Here is a 13158-nt window from a genome sequence, read left to right on the forward strand (position 1 = left end):
TACCTTGAAAAACCCCCCAAAAAAGAAAAAAAAAAAACCTTAAATGTTCATAGCTATACTATTCATTCTCTTAGGTGGAAATAAACCAAATGTCCCCAACTCTTAAATAGAAAAATAAAACATGGTAGATTCGTAAATGGTATATAATATGAAAAATAAAAATATACTGATATATGCCACAACAATGATGAGCCTCAAAAGACTTCTGAGAAAAAGTAAGACCGACTACTTTACTCTGAAAAAAAACTGTGGGGCCATTTAATCCCAGCACTCAGGAGGCAGAGGTAGGGGGATTGTCATGAGTTCGAGGCTACCCTGAGATGACCTAGTGAATTCCAGGTCAGCCTGAACTAGAGTGAGACCCTACCTCAAAAAAACAAGCAAACAAAAAAACGGTGGCAGCACCAGCATCTTACCAGTGAAGTCCTCTGCACTTTTATGCCTGTTAAGGTTGCAATGAAGCAGCATAACATCTTTATTCGGTTGATGTTACAGAAGACCAACAGGGAGCTGAAACATTCATACTCATAAGATGACCTCCCTCCCCTACAGTCCAGGGTTAAGAGAGGAGAAATAGTAGAGAATGAGAACTTTTGCCATCATCCAATAAATGAGGCCACTCCAGCTCAGAACCAGAGGAAATGGAGTTAAAACTCCCACCCCTTCCAAACAATAAAAGGTTTTCCCTCAAACGTTTTGCCAGTGGAGGCAAGAGCAAAACCTGGATTTCTAGCTCTCTGGCAGTAACAATGTGGCACTTCCTTATGGTAGCATTGTAAAAAACAAACAAACAATTTTTTAAATTATAGACAGTAATTTAAAGCTAGTTTAAAATAGAATGCGTAAGTGAACTTCAGAATTTAATACAATACAAAATGTCCAGGTTTTAGTCAAAAACTGTTCATCATTCTAAGAATCAGATAGATATTCCACAAAATGAAGATAATAATCAGTTAGCCCTCAGATAGATTTCAAAGCAGCAAACATAAAAAACATTCAATGATCATTTATAAACATGTTTTAAACAAATTAAAACTTAGAATGCTTTTGAAAAATGTACATATAAACAAAACTACTATAGATAAAAATTATAAAAATGTAACATAAAAGCAAGAAAGATAAAAATAGAAAACAATAATGAGAAAGGGCAGAGTAAACACTAACATCTATAATTGCATCAGTAAAATTTACCTATAATTTAAAAATTAAAACTAACTGGATTTAAAACATGACTAAATTATATGCTATTTACAAGAAATGCAAAACTGGAGAGATGGCTCAGCAGTCAATGCACTTTCTTGCAAAGCCTGATGGACTGGGTTATATTCCCCAGTAACCACTTAAAACAAGATGCAACAAAGTGGAACATGCATATGGAATTTGTTTGCAGTAGCAAGAGGCCCTGGAGGGCCCAACCTCCTCCTTCTCTCTCCCTTGATGCCTATTACTCTTTCTAACAAATAATTTCCTTTTATTTATTTTTGGTTTTGGTTTTTCAAGGTAAGATCTCACTCTAGCCCAGGCTAACCTGGAATTCACTATGTAATCTCAGTGTGACCTCAAACTCACAGTGATCCTCCTACCTCTGCCTCCTGAGTGCTGGGATTAAAGCCGTGCACCACTACACTCAGCTACTCTTACAAATAATTTAATAAACATTTAAAAATTCATTTCAGGGCTGGAGAGATGACTTAGTGGTTAAGGCACTTGCATACAAAGCCAAAAGACCCATGTACCCATGTACCCACATAAGCCAGATGTACAAGGGAATGCATCTACCTGAATTCATTTGCAGCAACTAAAGGCTCTGGTGCACCCATTCTTTCTCTCTCTCTCTCTCTCTCTCTCTCTCTCTCTCTCTCTCTCTCTCTCTCTCATCTCCCTCTCTCTCTCCTAGCAAATAAATAAAATAAAATAATTTTAAAATTAAAAAAATCAATTATAGTGAAAGAAGCAGGTTAAAAATGCACTAGAAAAGCTGGGTGGGGTGGTGCACAGCTTTAATCCCACCACTTGGTAGACAGATAGATACAGGTGAGTTCAAGGACACCCCGAGACTACATAGTGAATTCCAGGTCAGCCTGGGCTAGAGTAAAACCCTACCTCGATAAACCAAAAAGAAAAAAGAAAAAAAAATGCATTGAAAGATGTAACACAGTAAATATTATCATTTCTCTCTAAATAGATGTATAGGTTTAATATAATTTCTTTAAAAATTTTAGCAAATTTCTAGTTACACACACGTGATTATCCTAAAATTTATATAGGAAGGCAAAATAACTTTGGAAATAGCTGAAAACAAATCTTGGGTGGTTTTTGTTTTGTATTGTTTTGTTTTTCACAGCGATCCTCCTCCCTCTGCCTCCCAAGTGCTGGGATTAAAGGCAAGTGCCACTACGCCCAGCTGAAAATAATTTTATAAATGAAATATAACAATGGCGGGGAAGGACTGGAGAAGTGACTTAGTGGTAGAGAATTAGCGTAGCATGTGTGAAATCCTGGGTTTGATCCCTACCACTGGGGGAGGGAGGCAGGAAGAATACAAAAGACAATATAATGGAGGAAAAATAAACTTCAACAGATGCAGCTAAATATTCACAGACAGCAGCAACAACAGACTTCAACATCAGTCTCATATCTAAATAAAAATAACTCAAAATGGATCACGAATTTAAATATCACAAAAAATTATAAAATATAAAAAAATATAATTTTGCCAGCATTTAAGAGGCAGAGGTAGGAGGACTGCAGTGGGTTTGAGGCCACCCTAACACTACAGAGTGTATTCTGGGTCAGTCTAGACTACAGCGAGACCCTACCTGGAAAGTAAAAATACACACACACACACACACACACACACACACACACACATTTAAATATAACAAAGAAAACATAATAGAAAATCTTCAACCTAGAGTTGATAGCGTTCCTAGAGTACATAGTAATTGTATGATCTATAATGTTTATTAGAATAAGAAGACAACTTAGTAGGAAAAACTGTTTGTAACCCACATACCAAACAAAGCATTAGCACCCAGAATAAAGAATTCAAGAGTACAAATACTAACAATTATGACATCATCAAAAAATATGAAGAGCCATTTCACTGAATAGGAAATGTGACAATTAGCCTATGAAAAGATATTCACTGTCATTAGACACCAAACAAATGCAAGGGAGAGAGCTAGAGAAATAGCTTTACAGTTCCTGTACAGCCTAAGGACCCAGGTTCAATTTGATTCTCCAGGTCCCATGTAATCCAGATGCATAGCTGGCACATGCGTCTGGAGTTCCTTTGCAGTGGCTAGAGGCCCTGGCATGCCCATTCTCTCTCTCTCTCTCTTCCTCCCTCTCTCTCTCAAATAAAAATAAGTTAATTTAAAGAATTACAATGAGAACAATAAAGTCTAAGTCTCCAAGGATCCCCAGATGACAGCAAGTACAAGGGAGACCCAAAACTTATCAAAATGATACGAGAAAACCTAGTGCTTTCACACCCACCAGGGTTCAGGGAACATTGCAAAGAAGTGGTTGAATAATATGTGTTGCTCTCACTGTTAGCCAGAGACACTTCTCTACTGACATTGCTGCAGATACTGAAGAGAATCAAAACTCATCAAAGTAGAGAATAAGAGACTGACAAGAGCTTAATACTAAAAGAGGTTTCTGCCATGTCCTCCAAGGCTCAAGGAATATCGTGGAAGAGGGGGAAGAAAGAATTTAAGAGCTATAAGGTACATAGGCATACTTGGGGGCACAATCCTCCGGCCATGAACTGACTGCTACATTCATGATCCCACCGTGGTTACTGATACATGAACAAGACAAGCACAATATGATTCTGAGCCCATCAATATTTTGACAAGGAGGATGCAGAACAAAAGGAACATGAAAAAAAAAAAATGGACAGGCTGGAGAGACAGCTTAGCAGTTAATGCGCTTGCCTGCAAAGCCAAAGGACCCAGATTCAATTCCCCAGAACCCATATGAGTGCACAAGGTGGTGCAAGTATCTGGATTTCATTTGCAGTGGCTAGAGACCCTGGCATGCCCATTTTCTCCCTCTCTCTCTCTAATAAAGAAATAAAATATTTAATAAAAGACAAAAAAAAAAAAAAAAGACCAGACATGGTGGCTTTCACCTTTAATCCCAGCACTTGGGAGGCAGAGGTAGGAGGATTGTTATGAGTTTGAGGCCAGCCTGATACTACATAGTGAATTCCAGGTCAACCTGGGCTAGAGTGAAATTCTACCTTGAAAAACAAAAAAAAAAAAAAAAAAAAAAAACAAGAAAAAGAAAGAAAAGGAGAAAACTACCCTGAAAGAGGAGGATCCTCATGGGAGGGAATAGATGGGAAATAAAGGACAAAAGAAGGTAACAAAACAGGAGCATGCTCATATTACTACATGTTCATATATTACTGTTATCAATAAAAAAGGAGATTTAAAAAAATGTTTGTTTTGAGGTAGGGTTTCTCTGTACTCTAGGCTGACCTGAAACTCATTCTATAGTCCAAGGCTGGCCTCAAACTCATGGCAATCCTCCTACCTCTGTCTCCTGAGTGTTGGTATTAAAGGCAAAAAAAGATATTTACAAGTAAAAAAATTACAATAAGATAGTGTTACACATCTACCATAATTGCTGAAATGAACATACAATCCTAGGTATTGGGGTGCACGCCTGTAACCCCATCTCTAAAGAGACAGAAGCAAAATGATTTCAAATTTGAAGTCATTCTGAGCTATATAATGAGTTCTAGAACTGCCTTGACTACAGAGTAAGACTGTATTTCAAAATGTATACATACATACATACAATTCAATATGATATGATACAATAAAATAACAAAAGTAAATACTAATGAAAATGCAGCGAAAATGAGGTCACTCAGACATTATTGATAGGAATGTAAATAGCAGAACAACTTCAGAAAACAGGTTATGCTCTCCACAATGTAACTTTCATGATCACTGAGCAAATGTACTCCTGGAACATTTAGCCCACAGAATGGAGACCTACTTTAACAAACACATGAAAATCTATGAACAAATGTTTGTAGGATTTTGGTATGATTCCATTTATATAGCATTTTGAAATGGCAAAATTTCATACCCTAAAACAGAGCAGTAGTTGCCAAGGGTAAGAGAATGGGAGTGAGAGCACAAAAACAACAACAAAACAAACATAAAACGATGTTTCTCTAAAAGAAACACAGGAAAAGTCTTGTAGTAGTGGAAGTCTTTAATTCTATCAATGTTAATATACTATTTGTGGCCTTTACTGGTTCTATATGACATTATCAGGCTGGAGAGATGGTTGAGAGGTTAAAGGTGCTTGCTTATAAAACCTGACAGCCTGGTTTCAATTCTCCAGTGCCCACTTAAGCCAGACACACAAAGGGTTGCATGTGTCTGGAGTTCATTTGCAATAGCAGAAGGACTTGGGAGTGCTCATAATCACACTATGTATGTCTCTTCCTGTCCCAAATAATTTTTTTTTTTTTAATTTCAAAAAAGATCTTCTTGAGCCAGGTATGGTGGTGCATGCCTTTAATAGGAGCACTTGGGAGACAGAGGTAGGAGGATCGCCATAAGTTTGAGGTCACCCTGAGACTACATAGTGAATTCCAGGTCAGCCTGAGCTAGAATGAAACCCTACCTTGAAAAACTAAAAAAAAAAAAGAAAGAAAGAAAGAAATCCCTATCACTATAAAAAACTAGGACAAACATACATGAGATCTATTTGCGTGTTTTTCTTACAATTGCATGTTGCTGTACAATTATCCTGAATTTAATTTAAAGAAATAAAAAAGGCGCACCCTCTTTGATTCTGTAAGCAGTACAAACAAATAAAACTTAAAAAATAAAAAAGGAAAGAAACACTTCCTTTTTCCTGCTTTATCATCTTTTGTATCTTAAAGAAGACAACATACTATAATTCTAAATAATATAGTTTCCTTACCCATGTTCCATGAAAATTTCCTGGCTTCTTATACCATGCTTTCTTGCCTCCTTCACAGATACACATATGATCCATGAGTCCATTACTATATACAAAACATTTCCCTAAAATCAAGATTATAGCAATCAATAATTATTTTCACATACTGTATTATTTTATAGATAAAATAAAAGCACAATGAGACTAGAGAATTATGGAAACAGAAATAACCATGAAAACCTAACTCTTCATTCTAGAATAGAATATACATTATTAACAAAATTTGTTTAATGAACAGGCCCTGGCCTCTAAACTCACTGTTGTAAAAAGCAATAAATGGAATAAATAGTGGATTTTCTATTTTCAGAACCATGTTATAAAATGTATATTGAAATTAAATTTTAGTTTACCCTAGAATGGCAGAAGATATAGGAGAAAAGCCTGTTTTGAAAGAACTGAAGTTGTGCATCTTTCTGGCATGCAAGGGAATTCAGATAAAAATATTCAGAACAAATGTTCTCCTCAATGTAAATAATGCAATGTTTTGTCTATTTGTACTGCTCAGTGTAGCCATTTGTCATGCCTGCCTCACTCATAGCAATTCATTTACTGGAGTTATTCGTGCTACCAAAATTGTTCTCTCTTTTCAGCCACTTATATAAATTTATGAGTTTCATAATGCGTAAGTCTAAGCATCTTCTTTGTTTGGAAGACATTCTTTAATCTGGAAAAAGAAAAAAAAAAAAAAAACCTAAGATCTCCTTTTACAATCCATCCAATCCTTATGTGAAACCTAACTGTTCATCCTACCTCATCTTTACATTCTCAATTGAGTGGCTTTCCTTTTATTTTATTATTATTTTATTTCTTTTCCTCTACTTTGATGTAACCCAGGGCCTCATGGGTACTAGAAAGGTGCTGTACCACTGAGCTACATCTACAGAACAAGGAGACTTTATATGAGCCAGTGTTGTCACAGTCTAATCTGCTTTCTGCTCTTTTTATTTTATGTATAACTACATTTATAAAGATTTAAGATTTACCATAGCTTTGATATTCTTTTCCGTATTACAAAAATACATAACTACTTATATAAAATTCCCATCAAGCAATTAACCATACTGCCTCATAAAAAATAATGAATTTCCAACAGTTAATTGGCTGTCATGAATGTTAGAGAATAGACATAACTATCAGACAACAAATGAAGTTTAATCCTAAATTCCCTTACAGGTATAATTCTGTTCTTACACAAGAAACAGATAGTCAAATATATAACCATGCTGTGCTTCCATTAGTAGGTCTAAGTAAGTGTAATGACACTGTATATCTTTTTCTGCCTATACTTCACCAGGTACAGTTGAATGGTTAAAAAACAATGTTTTTGAATGGGGCACCATTTCTTAAACATTAACAAAATGCTTATTCAAATAAATATGAACTCTATAAACTCATGTGTTTTGAATACTTGGTACCCAGTTGGTGGTAATGTGGAAGGTGGTGCTTGCTACAGGATGTGTGTTTCTAGGGGAAGGCTGTAGGCATGTTATAGCCAGCCCCCTCTTGTCAGAATTTGGGTTGAATCTCTTGCTACTGGTTTCTATCTGCTGTAGCAGAAGTGATGTATAACCTCTAACTCATGTCATGCTTTCCCCTGTCATCATGAAGCTTCTCATTAAGACTATAAGCCAAAATAAACTTTCCTTCCATCACTTGATTTTGGTCAGGTTCTTTGTCCCAGCAATGAAAAGGTAACTAACTATAACACTAGCCTACATACCTTTGGGGAATGGGTTGCTCTGGGCTTGGAGTCGAATTTTAACAACATCCAGGGGTGTCACTGTAAACACGTAAGTTTCAATTAGGAAAAGGTTCTCATAAATTTCACTTAAATTTTCAAAACAATATAAAATCTCAATTCATACTTTTCTTCATGGCTATGTAACAGGAAAGACTACTTATCTTAAATTTCTATTAAATACATGTTCACTTTTGAAACTATACTCCTACCCCTTGACTGTAACAGAAATTTTCGGCTCTTTAAGTCTATTTAAAGTGGACTAATGAAAAGACACTACAATAATTTCTCTCACAAGTACTACTTATATGTACAACTACAATTCCATAGCATCAGAATTAAAACACAAGTATATATTCAAAAAATAACTATGTTCTCTATATTAAGTAATAACAATTCCAAGGCTGGAGGGATGATGGCTTAGTGGTTAAGGTGCTTCTCTGCAAAGCCAAAGGACCCAGTTTTGAGGTTTGATTCCCCAGGATGCAAGCAAGCCAGATGCACAATGTGGTGCAAGCATTTGTTTGCACCCTGGCATGCTCATTTTCTCTATCTGCTTTTCTCTCTCTCAAATAAAATGAAAGAATTCCAAAAGTCCATTTCAAGATTTTACAAGAACTTTGTATTGCAAGGAATTAATAAGATGGCATTAGCTTTTCTAATCTGTTAAATTTAATTGTATCAATTAAAAGCTGGGGCTAGGGGTGTATCTCACTTGGTAGAGTGCCTGCCTTTTCTATGTAAGAAGCCTTAAATTCAATCTTCAGTACTGTAATATGCCAGGCATAATGGCACTTGCATGTAACCCTAGCACCCCAGAAGCAGATGCAAGAGGATCAGAAGTTCAAGGTCGTCCTTAGCTACATAGTGAGTTTGAGGCCAACTTGTAACATATGACATTATGTTTCAAAGTAAAGAATGAAAAAAAAAGCTATAGGAAATGAAAACTTAAGTAAGCTAGCCAAAAGTCATATTTAGCATCAGGTTATTTCATTTGGGAGTAATAAAACAAAGGCACATTGTTGTAATTTGCATGCTATATTTTTATGCAAGCAAGAAAAACATGTCAATTAGTGGATCTAAGACAACTACTCCTCATCTGAGAATGAGGAAGTCAAATCAGATAATTTCTAAGGCCATTATGATCCTAAAACAGAAAAATGTGATCCATATAAGTTGAAGAAATCATGTGGATAATATAAATTGCCAAAATTACTTTGTTCCATGTGCAAATACTTCATTATTTTTTAAAAGAATCAAAATAGTTTAATGTTTATAGGGAGCTCCAAGAACTTTTCTTTAAAACCCCAAGTTTTCAATAAAAAGATGAATTTCACAAAGAAGTATGTGTAGTAACCTGAGAAAAAACAAGCCCTAAAATTCAAATCTCTTCATTTTCTGTATTTAGGGTTCTTTTCATATTACCTTGCAGATGAACAACTATTAGCATCCTGGATACTGTCGAGATGACATGATGAATATTATTATTTCACAGAAAGCACAGAGTATTCAAAGTTAGCTAATACATCAGTAATATAATTTTACCCATTAGTGAGGTCAATATAGCTCCAGCACAAGAGGAAAGCATTTGCTGAAGTGGTGTCACTTTCAGCATCAGTGGGCCCTCTGTTTCAGCATCCATGTCTTTAATCAACTGAAGAAAAAGCAAAATATAAAAGTTTAGTGGCAAATACCCTCAAAACTAAATGCTGAAGGTGAAAATATAAATATAGTAATCAGGAGTGCTTGCCTAGCAAACACCAGGCCTTGGGTTTCATTACAAGCATTGTAACAAAACAAAACAGAATTTATAGCAAAGCACTTTTTAATTTTTTGAAAGACAGAGAAAGAGAGAGAGAGAGAGAGAGAGAGAGAGAGAGAGAGAGAGAGAGAGAGAGAGAGAAAGAATGGGCATCCCAGGGCCTCTAGCCACTACAAATGAACTCCAGACATATGTGCCACCTTGTGCATCTGGCTTATGTGGGTTCTGGGAACTCAAACTTTGGCTTTGTAGGCAAGCACCGTAACCTCTAAGCCATCTGTCTAGCATGTTTTTTTAATTTCTTTTAATTATGTATTTGTAAGCAAAAAAAATGAGAGTGAGTACACCAGGGCCTCTAGCCACCACAAACAATCTCCAGATATATGCACTACTTTGTGCAACTGGCTTTACATGGGTACTGAGAAACCAAACCTGAGGTTGTTAAGCTTTGTAGGCAAGCACTTTAACTGCTAAGCCATCTCTCCAGACCCCAAAAGTGCATTTTTTGATTAATATCAAATATAAACACGTAAGTTCTGTACTAAAAGCAACATACTATCATTAACTACACATGGCCTCTAATATTAAAGAACTGAAATACTTTACTTAAGCTGTGTGAACAGCATTATATTTGTAAGATAGTAATAATGATTTAATAAAATGTCCTCCACGTGACAGAATGAAAGCAGCTCAGCAGCAAGAATTTACAGAATATGTTAGTTTACAGATAAACACTATTCATAAATCCATGATAAGGTATCATGGATAATATAGTACAAACTTTATTGTTTACCCAAAATTGTTGCATGGGTTTAAAAATACTTAACCTTAAGCAGGGTATGGTGGTGCACACCTTTAATCCCAGCACTCAGGAGGCAAAGGTAGGAGGTTCACTGTAAGTTGGAGGCTACCCTGAGACTACAGAGTGAAGTCCAGGTCAGCCTGGGCTAGAGCCAGACCCTACCTCAAAAACCAAACCAAAACAACAACAAAATAAATAACCATTATTTTAACAAAAATTTGGTAAGAAAAACTGTATCTCTCTCTCTGTGCATGAATGTATGTGTGCATATATATTAGGAAATCAAATACAAAAAGTAAAAAAATATTTATAAGCTCACTATCAAAAATAACTATTAGGGCTGGAAGGTGGTTAAGGTGCTTGCCTGCAAAGCCAAAAGACCCAGGTTCAACTTCCCAGGACCCATGTAAGCCAGATGCACAAGATGGCGCATGCATCTGGAGTTTGCAGTGGCTGGAGGCCCGGTGCACCCATTCTTTATCTGCCTCTTTCTCTCTCTCCTTCCCTCTCTTTTGCTCTCAAATAAATAAAATAAATAAATAATAAAATATTTAAAAAAACAACTATCAGTAAGGGTGTCAGCTGTATAAATGTCTTACACACATACACACATATGTATGTGTGTGTGTGTGTGTACAAGTGCAGAGATTTTAAATGCAGGAATCAAACACATAAAGATATTCATGTACTTGTGTACATGTTCCATTTTTTAAAAAAATAGGTTAATACTACTTATGTTTGCCTAATAGCCTACTTTGCTGTTTATGAAGGTATTATAGATAATATACTAATATATAATAAGGTTTAAATATTCTTATTTCTTATATACCTAAGTTACTGTCAATTTCTCAATGATAAAACTTTTGATATCCTCAATCATCCATCCTTTGTAGTCTTTCTACAATTACTCTGGGAAGGAAAGTAAGATTGTGGAGCTATGTTATTCAAAAAACTCAATACAAAAAAAAAACCTGGCATGGTGATGGAATGCCTGTAATCCCAGTTCTCAGGAAGCTGAGACAGGGGACTGAAAGTTACACAATGGCTTTGACTTTATTATATAGCAAGACTCTTTCATAAACAATTGCTCAAATCCATTCTAGAAAAATTAACTTTTACTTCTAATAACAAAATATAAATTTTGACTAATTACATCACTAAATCCTGTCTCACAATACTTAATCTGAGCCATTCAAATTTAGATTCTTTTTATCATGGCCTTTCACTCTAAATACTTGAGTATATGATCATATATTCACAGCATTAATTAGCAAATTCAAGAAACTTAACTGTGACACAATACAATCCACATTCCAGTTTTGTCAATTATATCAATATTATCTTTTACAAAATTGAATGGTATCCCCATTTCCTTGGAATTTCATAATCTACCTACCTGGTTTATGTCTTCTTCAATTCGATCATCCAATATTTTATTTATAGCATCAGCACTTAAAACTCTATAATGAAATAAAAAAACTGCCTTATCTTTCCACATAGGAAAGGGGTACCAACTAAGAAAGCAATCAATATGCTTTAATAAATGCTTTAAATTAAATGTTTTCTTTTTTATTTTGAGTCTATGTAACTCAGCTAGTCTTGAATTCCTAATCTTCAGCCTCCTGAGTGCTAGGATTAGAAGTATGTGTCACCAGGCTCAGCTCTATTAATTGATTTGAGCAATACAAGGAATACTACACATATAACCATTAAAATAATGAAAGCATCTTCACAAAAAACTTCCTACATTACTAGTTAATGCACTTGCCTTTGACAATAAACAGTTCTAGAACCTGAACACATTAATCAACTATATATCATTTATAGTGAAACTAGACTTTTTACAAAATTAATAACCAGTAACTTTTGAGGGGGAAAAAGCTCCTCCAATTTGAATTTCATCAAGCTTTAGATCTAACTCTCAATTCACAGACAATCCAAAGACTTCATTTTTGATTGGAAACATGCCACACAACCGTTAAAGTTGAAATATTCCAATAGGAGTATTCCTTTGAATTCTTCAAGTCAAGGTAAGGTAGAGTTAACAGTAAAAGAGGGAGAAATCCTTGGAGACAATCTTAGATGAACCAATAACCAAAAGCATGCCATTTAAACAAATTTTTCAATTCCAGTGCCAGTGTAACTACCAGAATACGAACATGGGCTAGCACTATAAAATATAACTACTATATCAAATTACTGAATTTTGTAAAAATAATGGTACTTAAATTAAATGGATAATATCCTTTATGAAAGAGTCTTATTTTAAGGGCTGGAATGTTATGAGTGCTATAGTTTACAATAGTTCAAAAAGTAAATACACTGAAATGTTGCAGTATATTTAATGGGCAAATGCATTTTATTATTCTGTATTTTCTTATATATATGAAAACTTTCAGATTCTTTTTTTTTTTTTAATTTAAGAGCAACAGACAGAGGGAGAAAGAGGCAGATAGAGAGAGATAGGGAGAGAATAGGTGTGCCAGGACCTACAGCTGCTGCAAATGAACTTCAGATGCATGCGCTCCCTTGTGCATCTAGCTAACATGGGTCCTGAGGAACCAAACCTGGAACCAGGGTCCTTAGGTTTCTTTCACAGACAAGTGCTTAACCACAAACCATCTCTCCAACCCAAATTTTCAGATTGTTGATATTTATGGAACCTTAAAGTCTTTTCACAGTCATTGATATAAGAACAGTTCTTTGAAGCAGAAAAAATATGTAAATAGGACTGGAGAGATGACTTAGTTGTTAAGGCACTTGCTTGTAAAGTCTAAGGACCCAGGTTCAATTCCCTAGTACCCACATAAGCCAGATGCACATGGTGGCACATGTGTCTGGAGTTCATTTGCAATG

General features: G+C 35.4%; 1 protein-coding gene across 5 annotated transcripts in view; it reads right to left on the bottom strand.

The window, feature by feature from the left end:
- Positions 1 to 13158, bottom strand: part of Slc25a40 (solute carrier family 25 member 40) — a 48619-nt gene that overhangs the window by 28703 nt on the left and 6758 nt on the right. For 3 of the 5 annotated variants that reach the window (XM_045160509.1, XM_045160512.1, XM_004662286.2), the window contains exons 2-4: positions 9284 to 9392; positions 7721 to 7780; positions 5962 to 6065 (exon numbers count right to left, since the gene is read on the bottom strand). In XM_045160509.1, the coding sequence (XP_045016444.1) occupies positions 5962 to 6065; positions 7721 to 7768 (152 nt within the window). In that variant the 5' untranslated portion in view covers positions 7769 to 7780; positions 9284 to 9392. The remainder of the gene's footprint in view (positions 1 to 5961; positions 6066 to 7720; positions 7781 to 9283; positions 9393 to 13158) is intronic. The other 2 variants (XM_045160510.1, XM_045160511.1) reach the window with 1 other exon arrangement.

The sequence above is a fragment of the Jaculus jaculus genome, chromosome 10 (genome assembly GCF_020740685.1).
Source record: "Jaculus jaculus isolate mJacJac1 chromosome 10, mJacJac1.mat.Y.cur, whole genome shotgun sequence".
NCBI lineage: Eukaryota > Metazoa > Chordata > Mammalia > Rodentia > Dipodidae > Jaculus > Jaculus jaculus.